Below are 24,310 nucleotides of genomic sequence, written 5' to 3' on the forward strand. Positions count from 1 at the left end.
ATAGGCTACATCCATGTTACAATGTTTATTAATGCATTACACTGAATCACAAATACTTAACGTTCATCAAACTGCTTAATCACCGCGCACTATGACCTTTTAAGAGGTTGCGAAGCCTACAGGTACGTGTCTTTTCATTGGTGCAATGGACTGACACAAGTTATTCCTCTCTCCAATAATATCTGTCACGTCGGATGCAGTTCCCATCAATAATCAGCCTAAAACGCAAAGGAACGTGACGCAATAGCGACCTATGTAGGACATGCATGTCACCTATAGGTAGCCTATCGTACAGTAGAAGTACAGTAGCCTGTCCGTTTACTGCATGCTTGTCTGGACCGGGCTATCAGTGATGAGATATTAATATATACAGCACGCGTCTACTGCAGCCTCCACTGTTATCACTACCGCAGTCCGCATACATCTGAGCGTCTCTGGCACGGGTGGAAATGTTCTACATTTGCCTACCTGATAAGGAGGGAGAGTCTATGGTACTAGACAAACGGGATGTTTTGGAGAGGAGAATATCCTTCTGGTCCAGTAGATGTAGAACTAGAGGATCCTATAGCTCGAGATATCAACACCAGAGCACGCGCTCCCCCTCCCCGCACGCGCGAGCATGCACGGTCACATGCTTCCCAATCAGTCACCTTATTACTTGCAGGTGTGACAAGTTAAGCCTCCTATACACTAGAAGACTTGACTGAGTATACACTAGGCGACTGGCTTCTGATGATTTTTGTATGACAGCTGAAAAACTGTCGCACATTTAACGAACGGAGGTGACGAATTTACACCACGATTGCGTCCAGAATCTGCTCATAAATATCAAACAGGTTTGATATGCTCCGACTCGCTCCGACTCGCTCCGACTCGGACCGAGAGAAGTCTGTTCTCATCATACACTCGCCGATTTAAATCTGTAGGCTACCCCTCATACACATAGCCTACAGATTGCTGTGCCAAATTGCCACTCCGACAACCCCCAACTAGTGCAGACTGCTGCTGACTAGGACAGACTCGGCAGGATTGTGAATCGTGTATAAAATCGGGCATAATATCTTGTGTATCCTCAGCTTTACTGGGGTGACAGAGAGAGCTTCTGGGTACAGCATACCGAGGTGGTGGCAGGGCAGGCTGGGTAGTGTCATTCAACACATGGCATCTGGTTCTTCCTCCAGGGGCCTCGGAAATGGGGAAGGGGTTGATTCAGGGTTCCCCGGGGTAGTAGGGGGCCGGGGGGCCCATATCTGATTGTGCGTAGGGCTTTCATTGCCCAAGTTGCTATGCATTCTAAGAAAACTACAATCAATACAATGATCTGGTGAGAAATAAAATGTGCTTCCGTCAAAGTGTCAAATAACCAGCCTTTCTATTCGTGGGACCCCATCAGTGACTCTGTGATGTCAGGGCCTAAACTCGTGTCACCAGGCTCTCCTCGGGGGGATCCAGAATTCCTGGCGACACCCTGGGCCCCTCTAAACTTTGTACCTCACCTCTGACAAAGGAAGCGGCACAGATGGGTCTTGTGACGCTATAGGCTACTCTGGTTTACATGGGCAGTGTAGGCTTAAGTCTTATTCATTTCATGGTGATGGTTTCTATGTAAGGAGCCTTGAATATGGGATGTCCAATTAATTCTTCAATATTTCAAATCGCTGTGCTTCTTTAGTTTAATCTTAAATCGGTGAAGGAATTGTCAGTAATGATACTGTATAGTGACTTTACTAGCACTCTGTAAGCCGAGCATCAGGTCCCTGTCTGTGTTTGACGTTGCTCTCTTACCCCACCTGCTGGCTGAAGAGGGTAAGTAAACCAAAGAGCGAGGGGTTGAGAACAGAGAACTGAGTCCCCTCCATATGCCTGGCGCAGCCCTGGACAAATGGCTAGTTTACAAAAAAAAAGAAGAAGAAAATAAAGCACACCATAATGCCCTCACATTCACGGCTGTTTTTTTAAATGTTTTTTTTATTATTATTATTATTATGATTATTACTATTTACTTTTTCCTCCCAAAAATGGATTACACATTTAAATGATCAAATTGTATCATTGGATCGCAATGGTATCACAAATTCACCTATGTCCAGAAGATGGTGCCATTCTCACATCAGTGAGTTCATTGTAAGGCATGTGGGCTGCTAGGCTCACAGCAAGGCCTCGCGCCACCACGCTCTCCTCGGGGAAGAGGAGGTTTGTCTCTTTGCTTGGTTTCCGGTCAGCCCGCTGGTATCCTGTATAGTCTCGCCAGTCGCTACAAATTAGAATAAAACATGAACATACCAACATACCGCGCGCGTCATAGACGGATGATAACATGGGCCCCTGGGCCTGGATGTGTAGAGGGGCCCCCTCCCTACCAACCCACCCCCCTTCAGCCTCCCCCTCCCGATAAATGGTTACAATGACAGACTAGCACACCAAGACTAGTATATAAATATATTTAATGTTCACTCTTGCTCATACAGTTCATCAGTACAACATTGTTGAGTTCCAGTTAGCAAAAAAAACATTGGTGACTGTACAGAACATATAAGACATTTCATTCACCTGGACAGAAAGACAGACATTAAGTTACAAACAGTAAAACCGTAGTCCGGGTTTAGCAGTCAGGGTCAGGTGAGATGAGGACCTAGGCCGGTACCAGAACCAGGACCTTATCGGGCCAGTATCACAACCGGGCCAGTGTCAGAGCTGGGGTCAGTAAAGGTCAATGATGGAGTCAGTGCAGGGGATACCAGGCATGGAGCAGGGGATAGGGTTAGGGCTGGGCCTTGCGACTAACGTTTAGCTCGTGACTGGGGTTGATGAGGAGTCTGGATACGTAGATGGGTCCAGGAGAGAGGGGGTCCAGGAGAGTGGGGTTAGAGTCCGTTCAGGGGCTCGGGCTGGACCGGCTGTATGTGGTCAGGGGGGGTCTGGCCGGTCTTGGCCTGCTGGCCGAGGGTGACCAGGGGCAGGGCCTGTAGCAGGGCCGTCTGCAGCCGGAGCTCCAGGGCGTCTAGACGACGGTCCAGGTGCTCCTTCAGCCTCGTCTCCATCTGCTCCAGACGACGCCCCATCAGCTCCTCCAGAGCCCTGCAGCAGCCCCCCTCCTCACTGGGGGGCAGAGTGAAAGAGAGGTGAGGGGTTATTGAGAGGGACAGAGAGGTGAGGGGTTATTGAGAGGGACAGAGAGGTGAGGGGTTATTGAGAGGGACAGAGAGGTGAGGGGTTATTGAGAGGGACAGAGGTGAGGGGTTATTGAGAGGGACAGAGAGGTGAGGGGTTATTGAGAGGGACAGAGAGGTGAGGGGTTATTGAGAGGGACAGAGAGGTGAGGGGTTATTGAGAGGGACAGAGGTGAGGGGTTATTGAGAGGGACAGAGAGGTGAGGGGTTATTGAGAGGGACAGAGAGGTGAGGAGTTATTGAGAGGGACAGAGAGGTGAGGGGTTATTGAGAGGGACAGAGAGGTGAGGGGTTATTGAGAGGGACAGAGAGGTGAGGGGTTATTGAGAGGGACAGAGAGGTGAGGGGTTATCGAGAGGGACAGAGCCGAAGGAGGTGAGCGAGAGAAGGAGAGGGAGAAGAAGAGAGTTGGTCGTTATGCGTGTCTGAACTCACCGCACCTCAGCAGCTCAGGTTTGCGGTCGCCGCTAAACCGGCAACTTTGAAAACAAACTCGCCACAGCGAATCCTGTAGCAGCGCTTAACTACACCTGCCGTGTCCCAGGATGGACAGACACAGGCCCGGTCAGCTCCTAGATCACAGCCGCCCACCACTTGCCTCAGACCCATCTGGACTACATCTCCCACCCGACTCTAACACGCCTGTCTGGACTTCACATCCCAGGCTTCCCTCCCACACCAAAAGGGACGCAGTGGCCAGGACGGTTTTATCGGGCTGTTTTTTTTTTTTTTTTTTTACACGGCCGTTTTGATCTGACCGCCCACTCACCACGGCCCGCTGGCTTTCCTCGCCTCCTCCTTGGTGGCGGCGTCATCGATGATGCGTAGCTGTGTCACCTGACCGCACACGCTCTGCAGCACGGGGAGGAGGTCGGGGCTGAGGGGGCCGAGGCAGCCACCCCGTCCCTGTCCGGTCAGGAAGGGTGACATCATATCAGCCAGCCTGGTGTGGTTGCTATGGCTGCCGGAGGAGGAGGCGGGGCCAGTACCTGTGGAGGTTTTCTGGGTCAGTGGATGCAGACCTGGGCTCTCGCTGGGATGCAAAGCTAAGCAGGACACGTACGCGTTACGCTAACCTTGAAATATATAAGCGAAGAGTGTTGAGGAATCTCAAAAGATAAGCCAAAATCGTGAGTTGTATATATATATATATATATATATATATATATATATATATATATAACTATACAAAAATCAAGAGAGATTTAATTTTTCTTACCTCCATCATGGGAAGCATAACTAGAGGCTCCAGAGTCAGACTCCCCCGCTGACAGGGCTCCGTTCTGGGGCAACTGGCTTGGCTCTGTGGGCCTGGTGCTGCCTGGAGGCTGGGTCATGGTGCTTGCGGCTCCAGGGGGTCTGGTGGTTCCTCTAGCCAGGGCAGAGAAGGCTCCACTGCCCATGAAGAGGGGCAAGAAGCCTCCTAGCATGCCCTTCTGGTTCTGGGAGTCAGCAGTCACATGTTAGTATCGTAGGAGGTCAGGAGTGAATGCCCACTGGGAGACGGATGATTTGAGTAAAATGTTCATTGTTTGGTGAGACACAAAAGAGCTGTGTTTACATACAATACAACAATTGTCCTTTGTCTGTTCTAGGCTAGCTGGGGGTTGGAAATTCAACTTCCACCCACATTTATCCAACAGTAACTTGAGAAAAACACAGAGCTTTCTTCATGCTACAGACTATTAAATAGTAATCTGGTTTTATTTTCTTTATTACTGAAGCATAAATCAACCTTGACTATACAGAACCTTGACTGGTCGATAGAGGACAGATTACCGTCTGCTGGAACTGCACCATGTCCATCAGACTCTGAGCCCCGGGTGAGAGGCTGGTTCCCATCTCCTGAACCATGGACTGAACGCGCTCCATGTCGATGCTCTGGCCCAGACCCAAGCCCAAGCCCAGGCCCGGTCCAGGCCCCAGGCTGGGGACTGAGCTGTCTGCTGGCTTCAGGGGCCGTAGCCCCAGTACTACCCTCACCACCACCACACTGGCCCGCCCGCCCAGGGACAACAGCTGGGGAAACACACACACACACACACACACACACACACACACACACACACACACACACACACACACACACACACAGACCCACTGAAGTTAGCAAGACGTCTGACGTGAATATGGAGACATTCATAGCAATCAAAGTCATAGCAATCACAGCATTGCGAAGCCCCAACCTACCTTGACCTCACAGCCTGTGGAGGGGCACTCGAGGGCCAGGTGTTTCCTGTAGAAGGGCCCCCTGTCTGCACTGGAGAACATGAGAACACAGGACAGAACAATCGTACTATAAGAATCATACATACTTACTTGCAAGAAATCACATTATCCACATCCATTCCTATACTAACTCTAACTCTTCTTCTAACATTCTGCAGATGAAGGTCCTTACAGACAACCCAAAAGTACTTTCAGTTTGAGCATCTAGACCGGAGACCAAAGGGGGCCGATCAATCAATCAATCAATCAAAGCTTTATTTGTATAGCGCATTTCATACCCAGAGGCAACACAATGCGCTTTACAGAGAACAAGGGAGGTGGGCATACGACCCACTCTCTACATATTCCAGATCTACAGCCGATCTGTCCGGCTACCTGTGCTGCAGTGTGCCGGGCTCTCTCTCCCCACGGCAGGTACCACAGTAGTCTCCAGACAGAGAGTAGACCTCCACGATGCGAGCCTCGCTGACCACCAGGAGGCTGCAGATGAGGGCGGGGCGCTGGGGGTCGCAGCGGAGCGTAACGACACACGGAGACCCCTCCTCCACCTGCTCCAGGAGAACTGGGATACATCTGGGAGAGGAGAGAGAGAGATACATTTGTTTTAGAGTTTATTTGTCATTTGTAGAAGAATCTACATTGGAATAAATCTCATAATCGCACTGAAAAAGGTTATTTTCTTGACCCGTATGCCTACTGAAGCACATCACTGTCACTGCCCAGTTACAGAAGCTCACAGTCCCGTTACAGAAGCACATTTATCCTAACTGCACCCCTCACAATGTTGTCCTTCTTTATTTCATTCTTCCTGTTCCGCGTGTTTAGTCAACATGGACACTCAAATAGATTTATTAGGCTATTTGCCAGTTTTCATGTGTTGAATCTACATTGTAATAAATCTCATAATCGCACTGAAAGAAGTTATTTGAACAAGAGCAGAGCTGAATCTCTTGACCCAATGAGTCTATATCCCACAAAGAGCAGGGCAGTGGTCTAATTGTACATGACAATTTCCCTAAACATTAACATCTTGAATTGTGTGTGCCTTGTTTGAGGAAGGGAAACCCGAACCTTACCCATTCGGTGTGTCTCTGTCCACCTGCCTGAGGTCGGTGTTGCAGGTGATGTGAACGGGCAGGAGGATGTCAGCAAGCTGTCCCTCAGATGGACATGTCCAGGATGTGTGTCCAGAGACAGGTCCAGACTCAACAGTATTTATGTGGGTGTTGGCCATGACCTCTCTACCTACAGTACAGCTAGCCAATACAAACAATGGCTAAATTCACTAGCTTATCTAACTAATTACTTTATATTAGCAGCAGACCAAGTGAAACCTAGTTAGCTAGCCAGCCAGCATCGGCCTTGCCATAATAGCCGAGTAACAGTCCATAACAGTGAGTTTGTTTGTTAGACAATAAACCTGTAAGCAAGAATATGAGAAGCTTGCTACGTCACTAAGAGACAGCTCCCTAAAATGTCCTGGTCCATATCGTCCGGTGGTCAACAGTGATAAAAACGAATCCTTAAAATTATGTAGTAATAGTTGGTTTATTAAACCAGATAAAAACACACACCTCGGTTGCTGAGGAGGGACATGATTTGTTTTGACTCCTCGTCAATTCTCAGCTACAACATCAGTGTCAAGACCCCGACCACAGGGAAGGCAGCCCGTTCATTGCCTGAATGAAATAGACAAGTTCCGCCCCCCCTTAGTTACTGTTGCTACGCCCCACAAGCTGAGTTAATAAAATGTCTAGTGAATAGTACATACCTGATGATTCTCTCAAGGATTCCTGACAATATTTCTGTGTTATTTGCCAAATGCCACTACTTTGTCGAAGAGAGTTCTACAGAAAGGCCTGAACTATTTTACACAAGGATATATGCATGAGATTTGGTATAGATATCCTGATCCTTTAGGTTTAGTGGTACTCAGAACCATTGAGAGAGAAAGACACTTCCATAGACTTCTGTTGTAATCGGAGAATTCTGAAGTAACGCATGTCGTTGGGCGACCAGCATGGAAGCCTGGTCATTTTCAGTATTTCTGGGGCAAACTTGTTGATAAATTTATGAAATCACTGCATTTTAAAAAAAACATATTAACACATTAGTAAACCTCTCTTAAATTTAGCAAATGGTATTTTATGTAGTCAGCTTTCGTTAGATCGTGGTTATCACTCGTTAGATTCTAAATTGCTGAGACGTATAAAGGTTTATATATATATATATATATACATTCATTAAATTAGTAATTTAGCAGACACTTTTATCCAAAGCGTCTCAGAATAGTTGATTTAACATAGGTGTACTACACGCTAGAACTCACAAGTCAATCACCTTCTAAACAAGTGACTAACAAAGCAAACCATTGGGACCAGTGGGACTTGGGCGCCCTCCGAGATGAAGTGGACCAGAAAGAGAACAGCTTTCAAATGAACTGAAAATGTGAACGCAAAAAGAACTGAGTTCCTTTTCTGTTGGTTGGTTGGTTGGTTGGTTGGTTGGTTTGTAAGAGGAGTTTAAAAAGGACAATATGTGATAACACCCTGTCATTACACAGAGAGTGAATTTGCACATTTTAACATAATACATTTTATTAGTTTGTAATAATAAAAATATAAAAGTGCAATGAATTGTTTAACTTGGGCAAGTTCCCTCATTGGGCATTCCCCTCATTGGCATTGGACATAGAAAAAAACAATACATTTTTATGCTTGATTAAAACATGTCATGATGTGGTTGAACATGCATGGGAAGACTGTGGTCTGCAAACTGAGAGGAATATATCAGACGATATGGAGTTGTCTTGCTGTGTCATATGGAGTATTTTCAATTAAATGGCTTCACAATCTTCATTGAAATGTAGTTCTGGAATAAGACAAAAAATCAGTTTCAATCAATCTGTTCATCACAAGTTCATAGCCTACAAAAAAAACATGGAGTAGACAGTCACAGTTAATGCATGTTCTCGATCCTCGTATTCTCCGGCCTTACCGGTAGTGAGTAGAGCAGGATAGCGAGGAAGAGCAGCACTATGATCAGGATAATCAGGCCGATGAAGAGCCACTTGAACCTGCGCCACACGATGAACTTCAGGGTCTTACAGGGGTTTGTGAACCAGAAGAACGACGTGTCTGGTCGGCTGTTCGTTTGGGATGAGAAGGAAAGCTGGTCAATACAGAGCCTATGGGATATTCTATCCAGCCATCTGAGATGAAGAAGTGATGTCCAATAAAGGGCGTATTATAGTGAGATGCTCAGATTTAATATAATTATACATACATTTCCAGTTGCATATTTATGTGTCAAAGTGTATACAACAGATGAATGAGCCTGTTTGCGTCAGATCTCTTACTTGGGAGGGTCCAGCTTGGGGTTCATGTTGGGTTCGTCCCGGCCCTTCCCTGCAGGCTTCTCATCCACGTCCTTCTCACTGATGATCTCCAGCGTCATCTCTACTTTCCCCTACACACACATCGTTTGAATTAATCTTTCAATATAAAAAACCTCTATAGGTCCGTGTCAGAGTGAACAACCCGTGACCTTTAACCCCTCCCTACTCACCCCCAGGACTTTCTTCCCATCCTGCTCCGTGACGCAAGGCCACCAGCCCCGGACAGACTGCTGTGCAAACAGCGAGGTGGCCAGATCAGATTTGGGCTCCGCCTTTGCCTTTGCCTCCATCATCCCCAGGGTGCACTTCTGCGGCGTCTTGGCGGGCGGGGTCAGATTCCGTAGGTCCAGCTCCACAGTGCCTGTGACATCATGGCGATGGAATTGTGAGTGAATAACGGATCTAAGGGGCGTCTCTCCCCCAATATTCTGAGTCCGACACACCCGATCACCAGAGATCTGGTGCGCGCTAAAAGAGAAATCTCACCGAGGTAATCGTCCAGTGAGAACTTGTCGTTATCCCACACTTGAACGATCAGCTTGGGGGGGATCCTGAACTCGGTTTTGTCAAGGCTCCAGAAGTGCTCCTGAGGTTGGAAGGAAAGAGAGTTTCTCAGTGAGGAGATGAGGAGAAACCAATCATGGGCCTTTATCTGTCTCTGTTAACCTCAGTACCACAGGTCCCAAACGACTCACCTTCTTAGAGACCAGACACAGCTGCTCGGCAGGAAGGTACTCGAACCCGAACACGAACCTCCAGTGGAAGTTCCCGTCTCCGTCCAGAGACCTGTAGTGAACGTCTGTCTTCTGCTTGTCCTCCTCCATGCCTGGCATCCAGCTAGCAGAGAACAACGCGGGTCATTAACATCATCATCATCATCATCATCACAGTAGCTCAATTAAGAAGCATAGTCAAGTTAGCGGAGCTTGTGAAAGAAGGAAAGATATTCAATTGTATATATTTGTTCCGTGTGTCTGACTGAAACACCTTATTAACTCATTCATATTTTAGCAGAGGTCTCCTACCCTTTTACGTAGATGTCACTCATGTGCTCCCCAGTGATGCTTGTCTCGTCCAGGGTCACATCTGTCGTGTTCCAGATGACAGCTCGCAGGAAAAACCTGACAACAGAGACAGATAAAGTCTTTAAGAGTAGCCGTTAGAAGCAATAAGTATGCGTGTGAAGCAACAGCACCACTCACTTTTTAGCCTTGCGCGGTACGATCTCGAAAGGAGGTCCGGGAGCTCCCAGACTTTTGGGGAAAACGTCAACCCACATTTGCAACTGTCCCTGAAGAGAGAGACAATGGACAGACCCATCGGTCAGTCACTCATTCACAGGAGACTATTATACATTTTCAGCATGAGCGGCTCCCGGTGGGACTTGAACCTGTGACCCTAGCAATGCAAGTTCCTGACCTGGGAGAGAGTGGGCTGGAAACTGCTGTACAGTGTCCTGGTCTCCACGTGTTCTGGGACCAGATTCTGGTTTCTGAGCACGTGCAGACAGATCCTCTCGTTAGCCGGACCCAGGTGCTGGTGGATCTCCTTGTTGGCCTCTAGATATTGAATCAACTTTATTAGTACTTATTATATCACACAATATAGGACACTAGAGTACAATTTACTTCCATTTACAGAGTCATTCTGTGAGGTCAGCAGTGAGGACTGAATTTTATGATGACGTGATGTGATGGGACTGGAGGGCATATGTGTAACTGTTTTACCAAACTGCTCCAGGTTGTAGTCCCGGCCGTTGAAGGTGAGGGTGTTTCCGTTGTCTTCGGTCCTGGGGGTAGGGACTCCCTTCAGACGGGCCAGGTTCTGGAGGATCTGGGACGGCTTCAGCTGGTCACGCCATTGGTTGATTCCAGAGCTGTTCAATGGAGATCACAGCCAATCAGTGGACAGCTCAGGGCAAAATGTGACATGAAGAGTTGTTGAGTGAATAACTGACCTGCACTCCCCATATTGATTAAAGAAAATGCTAACGTGTGTGTAACTGATTAACTTGAACCCAGAACCTTCCATGTGTGAACTAAAAAATCTACCATCATACTGTAATGGAAGGAGCGTCTCTGCATTTCGATTTTCTCAATCTGCACATTTGGAACAGGCACAATGTTATATACCACCTAGCAGCCAGAGGGCGCTGTGCCGGGAAAGCTGCAAGCAGAAACGCTGAAGGCCAAACAATCTGCCCATTCCAAACAGGCACTGCACTGCCCGCGCGCCTCCTGGCTGCCAAAGGATTCCGCTGTGAGCGTTTAATGACGTGTAGCGGAGATCCCGCCCCCCTCCCTTCCGACCATCCATTCTAGCATCAACCTGGTGTGACCCAGACCTAGGTGGGTAGAGTTTACATTTCTAGGGACAGCCTTTAGCCTCCATTGTGGCAGACGAAAACAATCAAGCTCCCCAGGTTTGCATTTCGACCCAGATCCGTAATGCGTCCATCCTCACATGCAGTAGGTTTGTGGCAGGCCACAGTAGGAGCCGAAGCGAGACAGGAAGCGGTTCTCCAGGTCGATGACCGTCTCGCCGACCTTCTCGTCACGCGTAAGCAGGTCATAGTCGTACACGGAGATCTTCAGGTCCTTGTCCTGGGGCAGGTGGCAGGACATCTCAAACATCCTGTCCACAGGGGAATAGAAGATAGGGTAAGGGGAGAGAGAGAGAGAGAGAGAGAGAGAGGTAAGTTGGTCTAGTGGTAGTGCTGCTACTTCCTGTCTGTGTGGCTTCAATTCCCTTGTTTAACGGCTCCATTGAGGCACTTGCGGTAGACAAACATACTCCAGGAGCTTGCTCGATCGCCTTGTTGAGAGGGGTCAGGGAAGAATTTTTACAGCTCACTTATCTGGCCCCCGGGTGATTACTGTTTTTTTGCTTCCCTCTGGAATATGTAGAGAGTGGGTCGTATGCCCACCTCCCTTGTTCTCTGTAAAGCGCATTGTGTTGCCTCTGGGTATGAAATGCGCTATATAAATAAAGCTTTGATTGATTGATTGATTGATTGCCTCTCTCCCTAATGAGTTATGTATGTTAGGCAAAATATTTCCGAATAAAAGTTGACCTTCCGAACACAGGGTTGGTGGTGTTGGGCAGATAGTTATCTCTGTCTTCAACGGTCTTCTTTCCTAATGAGATCTTAATGTACGGATCACACTGTGAAGAGAGAGAGCATCTTTAGTAAAGATGTTCAAAACAGAATTTTACTATATCTACAAAACATGTAGCATTCATTCATAACTGCGTGTGTGTGTGTGTGTGTGTGTCTCACGTTGCCGTTGTTGTCTTTGGGCTGTAGGTCAATGGCCCTGATGATGTAGATCCGGACCAGGCACTCCTGAGGTCCGCTCTCAGGTAGCTCACGGAACTGGCGAGGGGGAGGAGTTATGCCGGGGTCATCTGACAGGGGGTACACCTTAAATGAACCCTGGAAACACATACACACACAAACACACACACACAGACGCACACTGTATTATTACACAAAACATAGAACAATGCATCGACTCCACCACTAGATGGCACAAGGGGGCATTAATCAGAATCTGAATCATTTTTACTTGCCAGGTAGTTTTCGCACATACTAGGAATTTGTTTTGACCAATTGGTGCATAACACTCATCAGACTGTATATTTATTTGCCCAGGGACTGCGGGTGGAAATTAGCTGTTTAGCTATACCCTTGTACAGTGCATCTCTCCCTATCCTATAGGGTAAATGTCTACTGTACCTTGTCCCTGTCTTAAAAATAAATAAAAATCAATCAATCAATCAGTCATTCAGAAGTTAAATGACTGAAATCGGACCAGTGGAGTTCAGAACGAGTGAGGCCACTGTAATTAAAATGCTTGACTCCACCTTGAACTCGCCCACGACCGAGGGATCGTCCACCCCCTCCTCGTTCTTCCCTCTCTGCAGCTTGAAGGTGCTGCAGAAGTCCGTCAGCGCCTGGAACTCCAGAATATCCTCCAGCTCATTCTCATACACCTGCCGGGAACAGAAGATTTACATTCACTTACGGTTCACGTCGAATGTTGGAGTTACCCGAGTTATCCATCCAGTACTTCTGTCTATAATCCGGATTATTCTGGGTGACTGGGGTCAAAGGTTCACCTTCAGGGTGTCGTATCCCTTCTTCAGGTAGGGACCACATTTCTGGTGGTCTCCGGTAGATGCGTAGAACTTGCTCCACCAGTCGACCGTCTCTTTCTCCTGAGGTGAAAAAGTGTTCAGATGATCGTATTCAGTACACGCTCCTGAATGCGGGGTCATTGGAGAGGTACCTGTGTATTCGGACAATGGGGTCTCACCTTCTCAGAATGCTTTGGGAGAAGTAGGATGGGATGCAATGAAGAATTAGTTATCATCTATATCAATGGCGGACATTAAAATCTGAATGATTATGATCAACTGTAATCATCTGATGGCAAAATCAATCTGGTATCAATCTGGTATCTGGAGTGATCTGGTATGGATTTGGTGCATTGACTTATTAGTAAGTCCTAATTCCATGATCAGGAAATATTTGTGATCAACAAATATTTAATTCCAATGCCTGAAAGTCTTGTGTGAAGAAGTGAATCATTATTGTGCCCCCAGCAATGATTTTGGAATAGTGAAACTACTCTAGAAAGGAAAATGCTCCCTCAACCCTACAGTTTCATTGGCCAACCGAGAGATCTGACCAATGGGGTACATCCATACGTACAATGCGCATTTTAGTGCTGGACATTTTGTTGATGGCAGATGACATACCCAACGCAAACTGCAAGTCAAGAGGGAGTACAGTCATATTCTTATTGGATACATCACCACAACTATCCAGCCTATCAGAGAGCAGAACCTGATATACCTGACTGTCAGATGGTGTCCATGAGGGTAAGATTACAATGATTGAACAAGACACTGAGATAAAAGGAATTGAGTGGATGGGAGGTCAGTGAGTGTAGTGTACCTGTTCCTCCAGCAGGGGTACCCTGTCCTCCATGAGTATGGACACATCTTTAGGTGGGGCAGCCATCATCAGAGCCACTGTGAATAACACACACACACACACACACACACACACACACACACACACACACACACACACCTCAATAACACTCAGCACATGTCTAGCTTCAGCTGCAATGGGACGAGAACCGTGACCTTCCGCGCGGGAACCCAAACATATGCTTTTATCTAACATTGAAAAAAGAGAAGGGCACTTCGAGGGTCACATTCGGGCTTTTTGAGTCACAGTCAGGGCTAACAATCTCTAACACAGATGAGCGTTTCTGAGCGTTTCTGGGAAAAGTGCACGTTTACTTTTGGAAGACATGGCGACGCCGGCCCTGGCGACGTAAGGGTCGCAGCGGAAGTCCACCAGGTTGTCGATGGTACACTGTCCCACCACAGGCCTCCTCCCGAAAGGACGGTGGTCGATGACCTTCAGCACGATGGGAGGAGTGTACATCTCATCTTTGGGAAGGAGCTGGTGATGGGACACAAAGAGTTCACAAAGGTACGCAAACTATCTCTCTCTCTGTTTATCTCTCTTTATTCTCTCTCTCTCTCTCTCTCTCACACACACACACACACACACAAAGACTGGAGTGGCGGCTTTTATTACCACTTTGAGGAAGAGGACGGATCCGGGGAAGTTGGGGCTCTTCTTCATGTTCTTGATGACGGCAGACTCCACCCTCTCCCCCCCGCACTCCACCACCAAGCTGGGGGAGGAAACGGTGGCCAGCTGGTACGTCTTCATGTTCCGCAGACCCCACGCCAGGATCTGGGCCGGAGAGAGAGACGGAGAGAGGGAGAGGAGAGAGAGGAAGAGAGTAAGAGAGATGAAGAGAGTGAGAGTGATAGAGAGGGGGGGGGGGGTGGGGGTCAAAGAGAGACAAGAAAAAGCACACACGGACCGTGTTTGTGTTTTTTATGTTTGTTTTTATTCCTTGTAATGTTGTTTTTTGTCTGAAACCGTTTTTATGCGGCTGCATGTCTTGGCCAGGTCTCCCTCGCAAAAGAGATTTTTAATCTCAATGGGATTTTACCTGGTTAAATAAAGGTGTAATAACGGGGTGCCTACGGTGGCCTGGATGGACACTAGTCAGGAGGCTGGTGGTTGTTCAGTACCTCGATGGCGGTGAGCTGCACCACGGGTCTGATGCCCTGAGGAACCATGTAGAGGTTCTCCGCTCTCTTGGGAGGAACCAGGGGCAGCTCCGTCTCGTTCCCCTGGAGAGTGAGAGAGCGGGAGGTCGAGGGTCAGAGAGAGATGGAGATAGAGAGAAACAGGGAGACAAGAGAGAGGGGTACAGAGAGAGAGAGAGACACAGGGAGACAGAGAGAGGGGGACAGAGAGAGACACAGGGAGACAGAGAGAGGGGGACAGAGAGAGAGAGACACAGAGACAGAGTGAGAGAGAGAGTAATGGAGATACAGGGAGACAAAAACAGATGGTAAATGGAATGCACTTATATAGCACTTTTATCCAAAGCGCTTTACAATGAATAATAATAAAGTGTTTTTATTTTTTTTGTGGTCCGGAAGTCCTTGCGCTCGTATGTTTTCTCAATAAACCAGACTTAACCTGTTTGAGCGAATCTTGGTTAATCCTTTTTGACTAGATGAGTTAAAATCCATTACAGTATTCCCCCCAGCTCAGCAGTATTCCTCAACATAATTGCAAGGGGTTGCAGGGAAGACAATGAACATCCTTGTCTCGTTCCCCGAAAAAGGGGGAACGGATCAGAGATCACGTTGGTTGTTCTAACCATTGCCTGAGGGCTCTCATAAATCAGTATAACCCACCAACAGAACTTGGGACCAAAACCGAATCCAATTCTATCAAAAGCTTTGTGGGCGTCCAGAGAGATTATAACCTCCGGCTCAATAACATCGTCAGACGGATTTATCACATTGAACAGACGACGGAGATCGCCGTAGAGCTGTCTCAGCCACAAGTGCTTTAGCAAGGCTTCAAATCTCACTTGACCCTCAGTGCCCCGGTAGCTGGGGTGCTTACCATGTAAAGGCTAGTCCTTTCTGCAGCGGCGTGGGTTCAAATCCGGCCCACGCCCTTTGCTACATGTCTTCCCCTCTCTCTCTCTCCCCCACCTTTCCTGTCTGTCACCTACACTGTCCTATCATAATAAAGCAGAAATGCCTTCAAAGATATATCTTTAAAAAAAAAATCCCATTTGACTCATTGTGGTACCTTGTCCTTCAGTATGAGTTCCGCTGCCACCAGTACCTCCCCCGCCCGCTGGCCTCGCTGGGTGACCGGGAGCCACAGCAGCTTGGGCACCTTCTCCATGCCCTCGTTCAGCTTGACCAGCGGGACACACACACTCCTGCCCAGCAGCTCATCCTTACCCTGGGGGCGACAGAGCGGCACGGACACTGGTTACACAAGCAGATACACGGTGTGTATGTGACTAAGAGTGTGTGTGTGTGTGTGCGTCTGTTGGTAAACCCACCACTTGATCGTGGTCGTACAGCTCCAGGACCACCTCGGGGGGCCGCTGGGCCAGGTTGTGAGGGTCTCCGTAAATCTCCACGTCGTTGAAGATGAGGGTCTGGTCCCAGGTGGGGTTCAGAGTGGCCGCCAGCTTCTCCGTGGTCTTGCTGACGTGCAGGAAGGACACGTGGGCGTAGGGGTCTACGGGTCACAAGGATTATGTCGCACGTTAGACGCATGTCATTACATATGTGTATCATTTATATAATATACCGCAAAGGCTAATACAGTAGGTTATATAATATCTATCACCTGTATGGGTGAGAAAACGGTAAATGGACTGCACTTATATAGCGCTTTTCCACCTTAGTGGCACTCAAAGCGCTTTACAATGGCCTCTCATTCACCCATTCACACACCAATGGCGGTAGCTGCCATGCAAGATGCTAACCTGCTCATTGGGAGCAATTTGGGGTTAGGTGTCTTGCTCAAGGACACTTCGACATGTGGACAGTCGGAGCTGGGATTCAAACCACTGACCCTTCGATCATTGAACGACCCGCTCTACCAACTGAGCTACAGCCGGCCCACAGAAAAGTGTGATATCGTACCAGAGAAGCTGTCTTTGTCCATGGAGATGAGGTTTCTGGCCTGGTACACATACACACGCAGGTGATACAGGTAGGACCCTGCAGAGACAGAACACAGAAGAAGGGTCTGAATATGTTACTCTGCCAAATGAACATGGATCCAAACCTACCGAAGGACATACTGTAGACAAGCGCAGTAGTCGAGGAAGAGCCACGTTTTTAACGCAGAGACGGAGCCACTCACGGTCGAAGGAGCAGGACACGGTGGGCGTGTTGGCGCCAAACAGCTTTGCCACGCCCGTTTTCTGGTCTTTCTCGCCTGTGTCGGTCCCCTGGAGAGACACAATAGCCACCCCCCGATCACAACACGGCCTAGAGATCAAAGCATCATTCAAGAACGAACCCGTCCATTTATATCGGCTTCGCTCACCAGCGCCCCCTCCAGTTTAAAGATGGCGGAGGCTCCGAGGCTTTCGGAGGGCGCCATCTTCCTCCTCCAGCGCCGGCGGCGGAAGGTGTCCGACGAACGCTCCTTCCTGTGGAATTTCCAGCCAATGAGGGACGAGAACTCCCAGCCCTCGGGGTCTCCATGGTCCCGCCTCTGTTGGTCGAAAACCATAGCGACATGATGTCACTGGCTGCAGTGCTATGAATCTAAAATGTGTCCGTAGCGTTTGGAGAGGGGTGATGTCATGCACACAAACGACATCCCAGCAAACACGCAACGTCAGGGAGACGTTCAGATCATGTCTTAATAACATCCGTCGGTCCTGAACCCCGTTTGTACATCTGCTGGACCCCTCAATATTCACACGTCTGGCTTGGACCCCTCTAAGACGTCTGTGGACGTGCAAAACGGGTTCAATATCTGAACGTAAAAAAAAAAAATCATTCTGGCTCCTAATTGGATGTTTTTGGACGTCCGAAAAAGACAAAAAAGACATCTGAAAGACGTCTTTTAGACGTGTCTTTGCTCAGTGGGATATCTTCCATAACTATTCCATACTGCAAAAACAGGCAGCCTGGTTTTGAAAACGAGCTACTGTAGTTTGTCTGTACTGAGTCAACCATCACAGAGGCCATTATAAACCATTTCAGTGGAAAAATGGGACTTTTGGTCGCTAGGGCAACAGTTTCTTGGTCCAAGTCAACTGCCCTGTAAACTGTGGTACTATTGTGTTTAAAAACATTCCATGAAATGGTCTATAGACCGCGCTCGCAATATGTCCTGCAGATGACTGTTCCACGTGTTCGCACTGAGCTAGACAAAAAAACGTTTAAATATGCTGTCCCCTTTGCCTGGAAATTGTCAGAACTGATTTAATATGCCTACTGTATGATTCTTAAAAGACTAACGGTATTTGAAAGTATTTGAAATTGTGTCTGTATCGAATTTGTCACCGATCTCAAAACTTGCCTTTTAAATGTTGGATATTTGTATCTTTGTTTGTATGAAACCTAAATGTAAATCCCAATGAGTTGTTTACCTGGTTAAATGAAAATAATAAATCGATCAAAATGAAATGAGCTAGTTCGGGGGCTGTGACCCCTGTAGGGTCCTGACCTCCATGGCTGCGCCTCCTGCAGGAGCAGCAGACCTCCTCCTGGGCCGGACCACCCTCCTCCGCCGGTGGATGTGGTAGACCTTCTCAGCGGGCGCCCAGGACTTGGGCTTGTTATCCGGGGGGATGGTCACGCCATACTCCCAACCTGCAGGGGGCAGCGTTCATACGAGTCATAAAGATATACACATAACGTAAACATATTATATTCTTATTAATTCTTTCATTTGTAGTGCCTATCAATAAAAGACGATTATTTTTATACTTTTCGTTTAAATATTCACTACATAGAGGGAGAAAGAATGAATGAATGTGTGAGAGAGAGAGAGAGAGAGAGAGAGAGAGGGGGGGGGGGGGGGAGAGAAAGAGACATTAGGACCTTTCTCATCCACAGCCCTGTTGACATCAACGGTCCAGTCATCGTCCAGGGTCCATCCTGCAGGACACTCAATCTCCCCTGGACTCTGGGCCTTCTCCCCATTCTACACACACACACACACACACACACATACACACACACACACACGCACACACACACACAGTTATGGGGGGTGGGTATGGGGGGTGGGAAGTTCCACGTTTTGCAGGTGTGTGTGTGAGTGTGTGTGTGTGTGTGAGTGCACTTGCGCATGTGTGTGTATATGTGTGTGTGTGTGTGTGTGCGTGTGTGTGAGTGCACTTGCGCATGTGTGTGTGTGTGTGTGAGTGTACTTGTGCACGTGTGTGTGTGTGAGTGCACTTGCGCATGTGTGTGTGTGTGTGAGTGTACTTGCGCACGTGTGTGTGTGTGTGAGTGCACTTGCGCATGTGTGCATGTGTGTGTGTGTGCGTGCGTGTGTGTTCCTCTAACCACGTCAGTGTAGGTCTCTGCAGCAGACTTCCACTCTCCCCCGGGGAAGCGAGTCTCGTTTTGGAAGACTTCGTCCATAAACTCGGTGTGTCCCGCGTCGGCCTCTGTCAACAGACTAGCACGCACAGAGACGGGCGTTATTGATACACACACCTAAACCCGCTCACAGAGAGCACAGCTGGTTTTAACGGCATGGGGTCGGAGGTCGAGCGGAGTGGGTAGGGAGAGAGATGATGGATGGACATTGGACAGATCACTTGTTTCGCTTGCATGTTTTGGCAGCGAATGACCTTCAAACATTCGACAATAAATCCAGTTCACATCCTGATCCTGGTACGTTTCGGTACGCTTTCCTACAGGGGGGAGGGGCTTGGCAGGAGAGGAACATAAACAATTTGCAGCTGGCATCTCGGGACTATCTCGAGGGAGAGAGAGGCAGAGCGACTAGCCTTTCCTGTGATTGTGATTAAAAGGGTAGATTGTGGAATCTCTTAGTCACTCACTCTAACAGGCCGGAGTCCAACTCTCCGGCCTTTTCCGCCATTTAATAGTTGTTCCCTGGCTAAACCAGGGCAAGCATAACCTCGCAAGAGTTCACGCCCTTCCCCCCTCCTTTAAATGAGGGATGAACACCTTTTGAAAGCTTAAAAATGAGGAGAAACAGCAGCACAAAAGCCCCAGTGTGCAACTGTGAACATTGTGAAATAACATGCCAATGGCAGCATACCACAGCGGGGTCATATTACAGCCACAACAGAGTGAGACAGAGTAGCAGTGATGTAGATGGAGGGTGTATATATTTATATACAGTATATATATACGGAGGTCAAGGGAGTAGGTAGTAGTGTACTCACCCTTTCTCTGGGTCTATGAACCAGTCCCCCTCCCACTCCCAGCCTCGAGGGGGCATGAAGTACTCCTGCTTCAGCTTCAGCTTGCCCGTCACGTCAGAGTGCTTGTAGCGGCCCACCAGGCCCGTGGTACCCCACTTCCCGAACACCTGAGCTTGGTTCTCGTACTGGCAAAAGACACACGGACCCAGACACAGGTTCACATTGCCTGCCCAGATAGCAAGCGGATCTGGGCCATATACAGGCCAGATCTGGCCCTTGTGGCTTAGTTCCGGCCCATATATGGCCCAGAATCATTACACATCCGCTTGCTATCTGGGCTGGTTCATTCTCATAACTGACAGACAAGATGGAGGTTCATATTGCCTGGTTTCTCGTAACTCCCAGATAAGATGCAGGTTCATATTGTGTGGTTTCTCATACTGCGTCACAGACACAGCTTCACGTTACCAACGAAAGAAGGATTCAGTGTCATCTTTAACCGAGCCCTACCAGTTCAGCGAACACGCTAAAGGTGCCCTCTGAGAAGGTGTTGAACTTCTTCTCGTGAGCAGACAGGCCCAGCCACATGTTGACGCGAATCTGAACAGGAACCTTCAAGCCCTTGTTCTTGTCCATGGGGTACTTAAAAAAAATCGCAAATCAGAACCAGAATCGGTATCAAGATCAAGCAAAAAAAAAATCGGAGAGAAATGACAAACGCAATAAGGTAAACACATCGTACCGTTCATGTTTAACGGTTTAAGAGCCTATCAAGGCGCTACGGGCGGCGCTCTCTCTACCTGCATGAAGATGGTTTGCGTGCGTCCACAGTGCTGCCCGCAGGCCTCCTGGCTGTGTGTGGAGTACAGCAGCTGGTGGGCGGGGATGCGACTGCAGGCCACCCTCCTCTCTCCTCTCAGCATCCAGATGATGACGTCGGGCATGCTGTTCTGGGGCTGGACACACACAGGTCACAAGATCATGGAGGCCCTCCTCCACAGGACGCTTCGGACGCAACTCTGTCCTCCTAACAACGACTTAAACTCAGATGCTGTTCAGGCTCCTCGCCAGACCCCGAACAGAGGCTCGACAATGCGACTTCCCCTTTAAAGCTACATGAGATGTCTCGGCACTTTGGCGGCCCCTCTGGTCCTGATAAAATCGGCACTGGAGGGCTGAGTTTCCCAGAGGCATCGTAGCGCTACGTTCATCGTAGCGCTATGATGAACGCCATAGCTTACGATGAACGTAGCGCTACGATGCCTCTGGGAAACTCCTGGATTTTAAGAACCACACTTCCCACAACTCCTCACTCACTCGCTGTAATGAGGGGAAACAAATATGATGACAGGCGTGCGTAGAGCAGACTGGATTGGAAGATTGTAGCTACTTCAATGGACTTTCTGGAAGGATGGCTTCAATGCAGGTAAATACCAGTTCTTCTTTCTTTTATGTGCATGTACAGGTAGATAAATTCGCGGGGCGAAGTGTTTGTTGTCTTCCTGATATTGTGACACGCAAAACCCGTCACTTCCGCTTCCACCACAAGATTTCCCGCCAGTGTACTAGCCAGTAATAAGTTCACAGGGTCTCATGCAGTCTCATGTCACGAAAACAATTTTTGGGGTCTTGCTAAGGCCAATTCATAAACTAATACCAAGTAAAGGTGAATATTGAACTATAAAAAAGTTCTCTCATTGAGCTTTAATGATCTCCCGTAAGGCGTATTCGACCTGGCGAGGCTCCCTTTAACCAGCGGCCCTCCTGACCTCCTACCTCCTAACCTCCTAACCTCCTACCTCCTCAGCCAGCTGCAGGAGCTTCTCCAGCCACGCCTCGATGTCTCCCAGCGTGTCGCGGATCTCCGACGCCTCCTCCCTCATACGACGCGCCCCGGCTAGGATGGTCGCCAGCGCGCTGTCCCTCAGCTTCTTAATCTGGAGATCCAGGGCGGTCAGGTTGGGTTTGCCCTCCAGCGACGGCACACGGAAACTGGCGCAGAGAAGGGATCGGCCTACTTAGCGCTGACTTCGTACAGCAAGCAAATGCTAGCAATGAAAGTACCTACTACTTGTTTTCATGCCAACTTTGCAGAAGGTTCGTGGAGCAGTGTAGATGCTAAGACTGCGCTAGACTGACTGCACTGCTTTTCTATATTGCTCTTTTCTCTTAGCTTATCCCTTTTTTTGCGCTAGCATTTTGTACTCGCCCTTTGCGCTGTCCTGTCTTTGCTCTGTCCTGTCTTTGCTCTGTCCTGTCTTTGCTCTGTCCTGTCTCGTCCCTGCACCCTGTCCAATGTTGTCTCAATGTTATGCACCACTTCCGAAAGCAAATTCCTAGTATGTTGAAAAACTACAATGGCAATAAACAGATTCTGATTCTGATTTTGAAAAGGTTGTCTACCACTCGCTCAATGAGGGGTTCACGTGTGCATTAATCTGTAAAAGTACTGGATTGGAATAAGCATGGGCTGGATGTGGGATTTAAACAGACGCGTCGTGTCAGAGGACCAAGTCTACCTCTCCAGGTCCTCGATGAGCTGATTGAGGAGCTTCAGCCAGATCTCCGCCAGATCCCTGTCAGACACCTTGGCCAAGATGGCCGTCTTCATCGCACTAATGCTCGATTCCTGAAGACAAGAAAGACCGTAAGTAAGGTATCAAGGAAGGTGCAAGTTTCAAAAGAGTTTCAAAACTCCTAAATCGATTGTGGGCTGATGGACTAGCAATGATCTTCAGTCCGCTCTGTGCAGGAAATTCAATCCATGCGATTCCTTTAACCCTAGTCTGTGTGTGTGAGCACTGCTGTGTTGTAGATCAACCATCTGGTCTCGCCTGGACTCACAAGGTGCCCAGAGATGAAGAGGATGATGTTGACGGTGTCCAGACGATGGCTGATGTCCTCCCAGAATGATGTCACCACCACTACAGGCTTAGTGTTCGCCCATGGAAGGTAGTAGTAGTGGTTACCTGGGCAACAGGGAGCAGATGTAACATAGCGCACTCAGTTTCCTGTATTGGCCCAAAACAGTAATTCCAACAGGCTGTTTCTATGTTGGGAGGCCTGACCAGGGTTTGGGAGTTGTAACCAACCCTGTACATGGCTGTTTGGAAGCCAAACCTTATTAGCCATGTTTCCATCCACTTGTCAATCGAATTGTGTGAGGATCGCTAAAAATATGAATGCGAATAAAGCCGGTGATCGTGCGTTTCCATCTAGAGCTTTAAATCGGATAAAGCATTTATCACAAAAGACTTTTATCGAACAAAAGAAAATCCGATGAGATCGACGGTACAAACTTTTTGTTGATTTTCACGATTTTTAATCGAATTTTACTGTTTCCATAAGGCATTTTTAATTCGATATAACTTAATTCGCATAAAACGTGTGGATGAAAACATGGCTATTGATATCAAGGACTGGGATGACAGATGACCGGTCGGTCCTCACCGTCGAACACAGCACAGCTGTACTGGGTCGTGGAGGCCAGCGGCTTGCAGGTGGCGTCCAGCTTGTTGCCGTAGTTGCCAATGCTGACCTCGAACTGGATGGGCTCTCCCGGGTCTTGCAGCATGCTGCTGCTGTGGAACACGGCACACAGACAGAACTTCCTCCGCCGTTGGTATTTCTGAGGGAGGGAGGGGAAGAGAGAGATGAGGGAGGGAAAGAGAGAGATGAGGGAGAGAGAGAGAGAGAGGGTTCAAGATCAACCCTGCGACAGCCAAGTGAGGTCTTCTGTACATTCAGGGACCAATTTAACACCCAAGCATGGTTCAATTAACCACTTCCACAGCACCACCCTTTGCTGGGGTTTTTCCTGGTTGAGAATGGGTCTTTGGGGGGTGATGCGCACACAATTTTGGGGGGAAACCTCCCTTTTATGCCGAGTAGCCTACCAGCGTATATAGGTCTATATTCTTCGTTGTCGTTCTGACTGAGCTCACTTTTCACAATGGCGGGAAATCTCCTGACATGACACAAGGTGGATATGAAGCTAAAATGTTTAAGATCCTGATAACCTGTCTATTAATTATCTCGATTACTAGTGGTCCAAACCATGGACAATGCAAGAAAGAGGGATGGGCTGCACTTGAAACAAGCTATCAAACACATTTGGAGAGGATTTGAATTGCTATTTTTATTCTCAATTTTTAGACTTTTGGCACTGGTGATTTTCCATTGGCTCTGGCTAAGATCTCTTTGAGGGGTGCCAAAGATTCCTC

At 48.2% G+C, this 24,310-nt stretch overlaps 2 protein-coding genes across 3 annotated transcripts in view; both read right to left on the minus strand.

The window, feature by feature from the left end:
* Positions 1-2,703: 2,703 nt before the first annotated feature.
* cUnh10orf88 (chromosome Un C10orf88 homolog) lies at positions 2,704-6,743 on the minus strand. Of its 2 annotated transcripts, none has more exons than XM_084459983.1 (7): positions 6,476-6,743; positions 5,775-5,972; positions 5,361-5,430; positions 4,950-5,189; positions 4,390-4,612; positions 3,940-4,159; positions 2,704-3,099 (listed from the first exon to the last, which is right to left on the minus strand). In XM_084459983.1, exons 1-7 carry the CDS (start codon positions 6,631-6,633, stop codon positions 2,865-2,867), a joined length of 1,344 nt encoding a protein of 447 aa, XP_084316109.1. In that variant the 5' UTR covers positions 6,634-6,743; the 3' UTR covers positions 2,704-2,864. The 2 variants fall into 2 exon arrangements, with proteins under 2 accessions (XP_084316109.1, XP_084316108.1); XM_084459982.1 differs by having other exon boundaries at positions 3,940-4,216.
* A 1,346-nt stretch (positions 6,744-8,089) lies between these two features.
* Positions 8,090-24,310, minus strand: part of myof (myoferlin) — a 29,574-nt gene continuing 13,353 nt past the window's right edge. The window contains exons 19-52 of the mRNA XM_084459882.1: positions 23,538-23,715; positions 22,932-23,056; positions 22,607-22,716; positions 21,887-22,079; positions 20,888-21,043; positions 20,598-20,729; positions 20,109-20,272; positions 19,255-19,369; positions 18,784-18,886; positions 18,407-18,552; positions 17,273-17,443; positions 17,087-17,174; positions 16,864-16,941; positions 16,272-16,453; positions 16,010-16,168; positions 14,926-15,027; positions 14,417-14,578; positions 14,113-14,278; positions 13,760-13,836; positions 12,919-13,017; positions 12,664-12,792; positions 12,077-12,232; positions 11,870-11,961; positions 11,260-11,430; positions 10,524-10,672; positions 10,216-10,355; positions 9,999-10,087; positions 9,822-9,917; positions 9,492-9,633; positions 9,283-9,382; positions 8,967-9,157; positions 8,758-8,867; positions 8,397-8,544; positions 8,090-8,270 (exon numbers count right to left, since the gene is read on the minus strand). Of these exons, the coding sequence (XP_084316008.1) occupies positions 8,232-8,270; positions 8,397-8,544; positions 8,758-8,867; positions 8,967-9,157; positions 9,283-9,382; positions 9,492-9,633; positions 9,822-9,917; positions 9,999-10,087; positions 10,216-10,355; positions 10,524-10,672; positions 11,260-11,430; positions 11,870-11,961; positions 12,077-12,232; positions 12,664-12,792; positions 12,919-13,017; positions 13,760-13,836; positions 14,113-14,278; positions 14,417-14,578; positions 14,926-15,027; positions 16,010-16,168; positions 16,272-16,453; positions 16,864-16,941; positions 17,087-17,174; positions 17,273-17,443; positions 18,407-18,552; positions 18,784-18,886; positions 19,255-19,369; positions 20,109-20,272; positions 20,598-20,729; positions 20,888-21,043; positions 21,887-22,079; positions 22,607-22,716; positions 22,932-23,056; positions 23,538-23,715 (4,458 nt within the window). The 3' untranslated portion in view covers positions 8,090-8,231. The remainder of the gene's footprint in view (positions 8,271-8,396; positions 8,545-8,757; positions 8,868-8,966; positions 9,158-9,282; positions 9,383-9,491; positions 9,634-9,821; positions 9,918-9,998; positions 10,088-10,215; positions 10,356-10,523; positions 10,673-11,259; positions 11,431-11,869; positions 11,962-12,076; positions 12,233-12,663; positions 12,793-12,918; positions 13,018-13,759; positions 13,837-14,112; positions 14,279-14,416; positions 14,579-14,925; positions 15,028-16,009; positions 16,169-16,271; positions 16,454-16,863; positions 16,942-17,086; positions 17,175-17,272; positions 17,444-18,406; positions 18,553-18,783; positions 18,887-19,254; positions 19,370-20,108; positions 20,273-20,597; positions 20,730-20,887; positions 21,044-21,886; positions 22,080-22,606; positions 22,717-22,931; positions 23,057-23,537; positions 23,716-24,310) is intronic.

The sequence above is a fragment of the Borostomias antarcticus genome (assembly GCF_949987555.1).
Source record: "Borostomias antarcticus genome assembly, chromosome: 29".
Taxonomy (NCBI): Eukaryota; Metazoa; Chordata; class Actinopteri; order Stomiiformes; family Stomiidae; genus Borostomias; species Borostomias antarcticus.

Coding starts and splice junctions, on each gene's coding strand:
- cUnh10orf88 (XM_084459982.1), bottom strand. CDS start 6,633: ATGGCCAACACCCACATAAATACTGTTGAGTCTGGACCTGTCTCTGGA. Junction 5,190..5,360: donor CCACAGGCTGTGAGGTCAAG/GTAGGTTGGGGC, acceptor GTGTTTCCCCAG/CTGTTGTCCCTGGGCGGGCG. Junction 4,613..4,949: donor TGGTGCAGTTCCAGCAGACG/GTAATCTGTCCT, acceptor GCTGACTCCCAG/AACCAGAAGGGCATGCTAGG.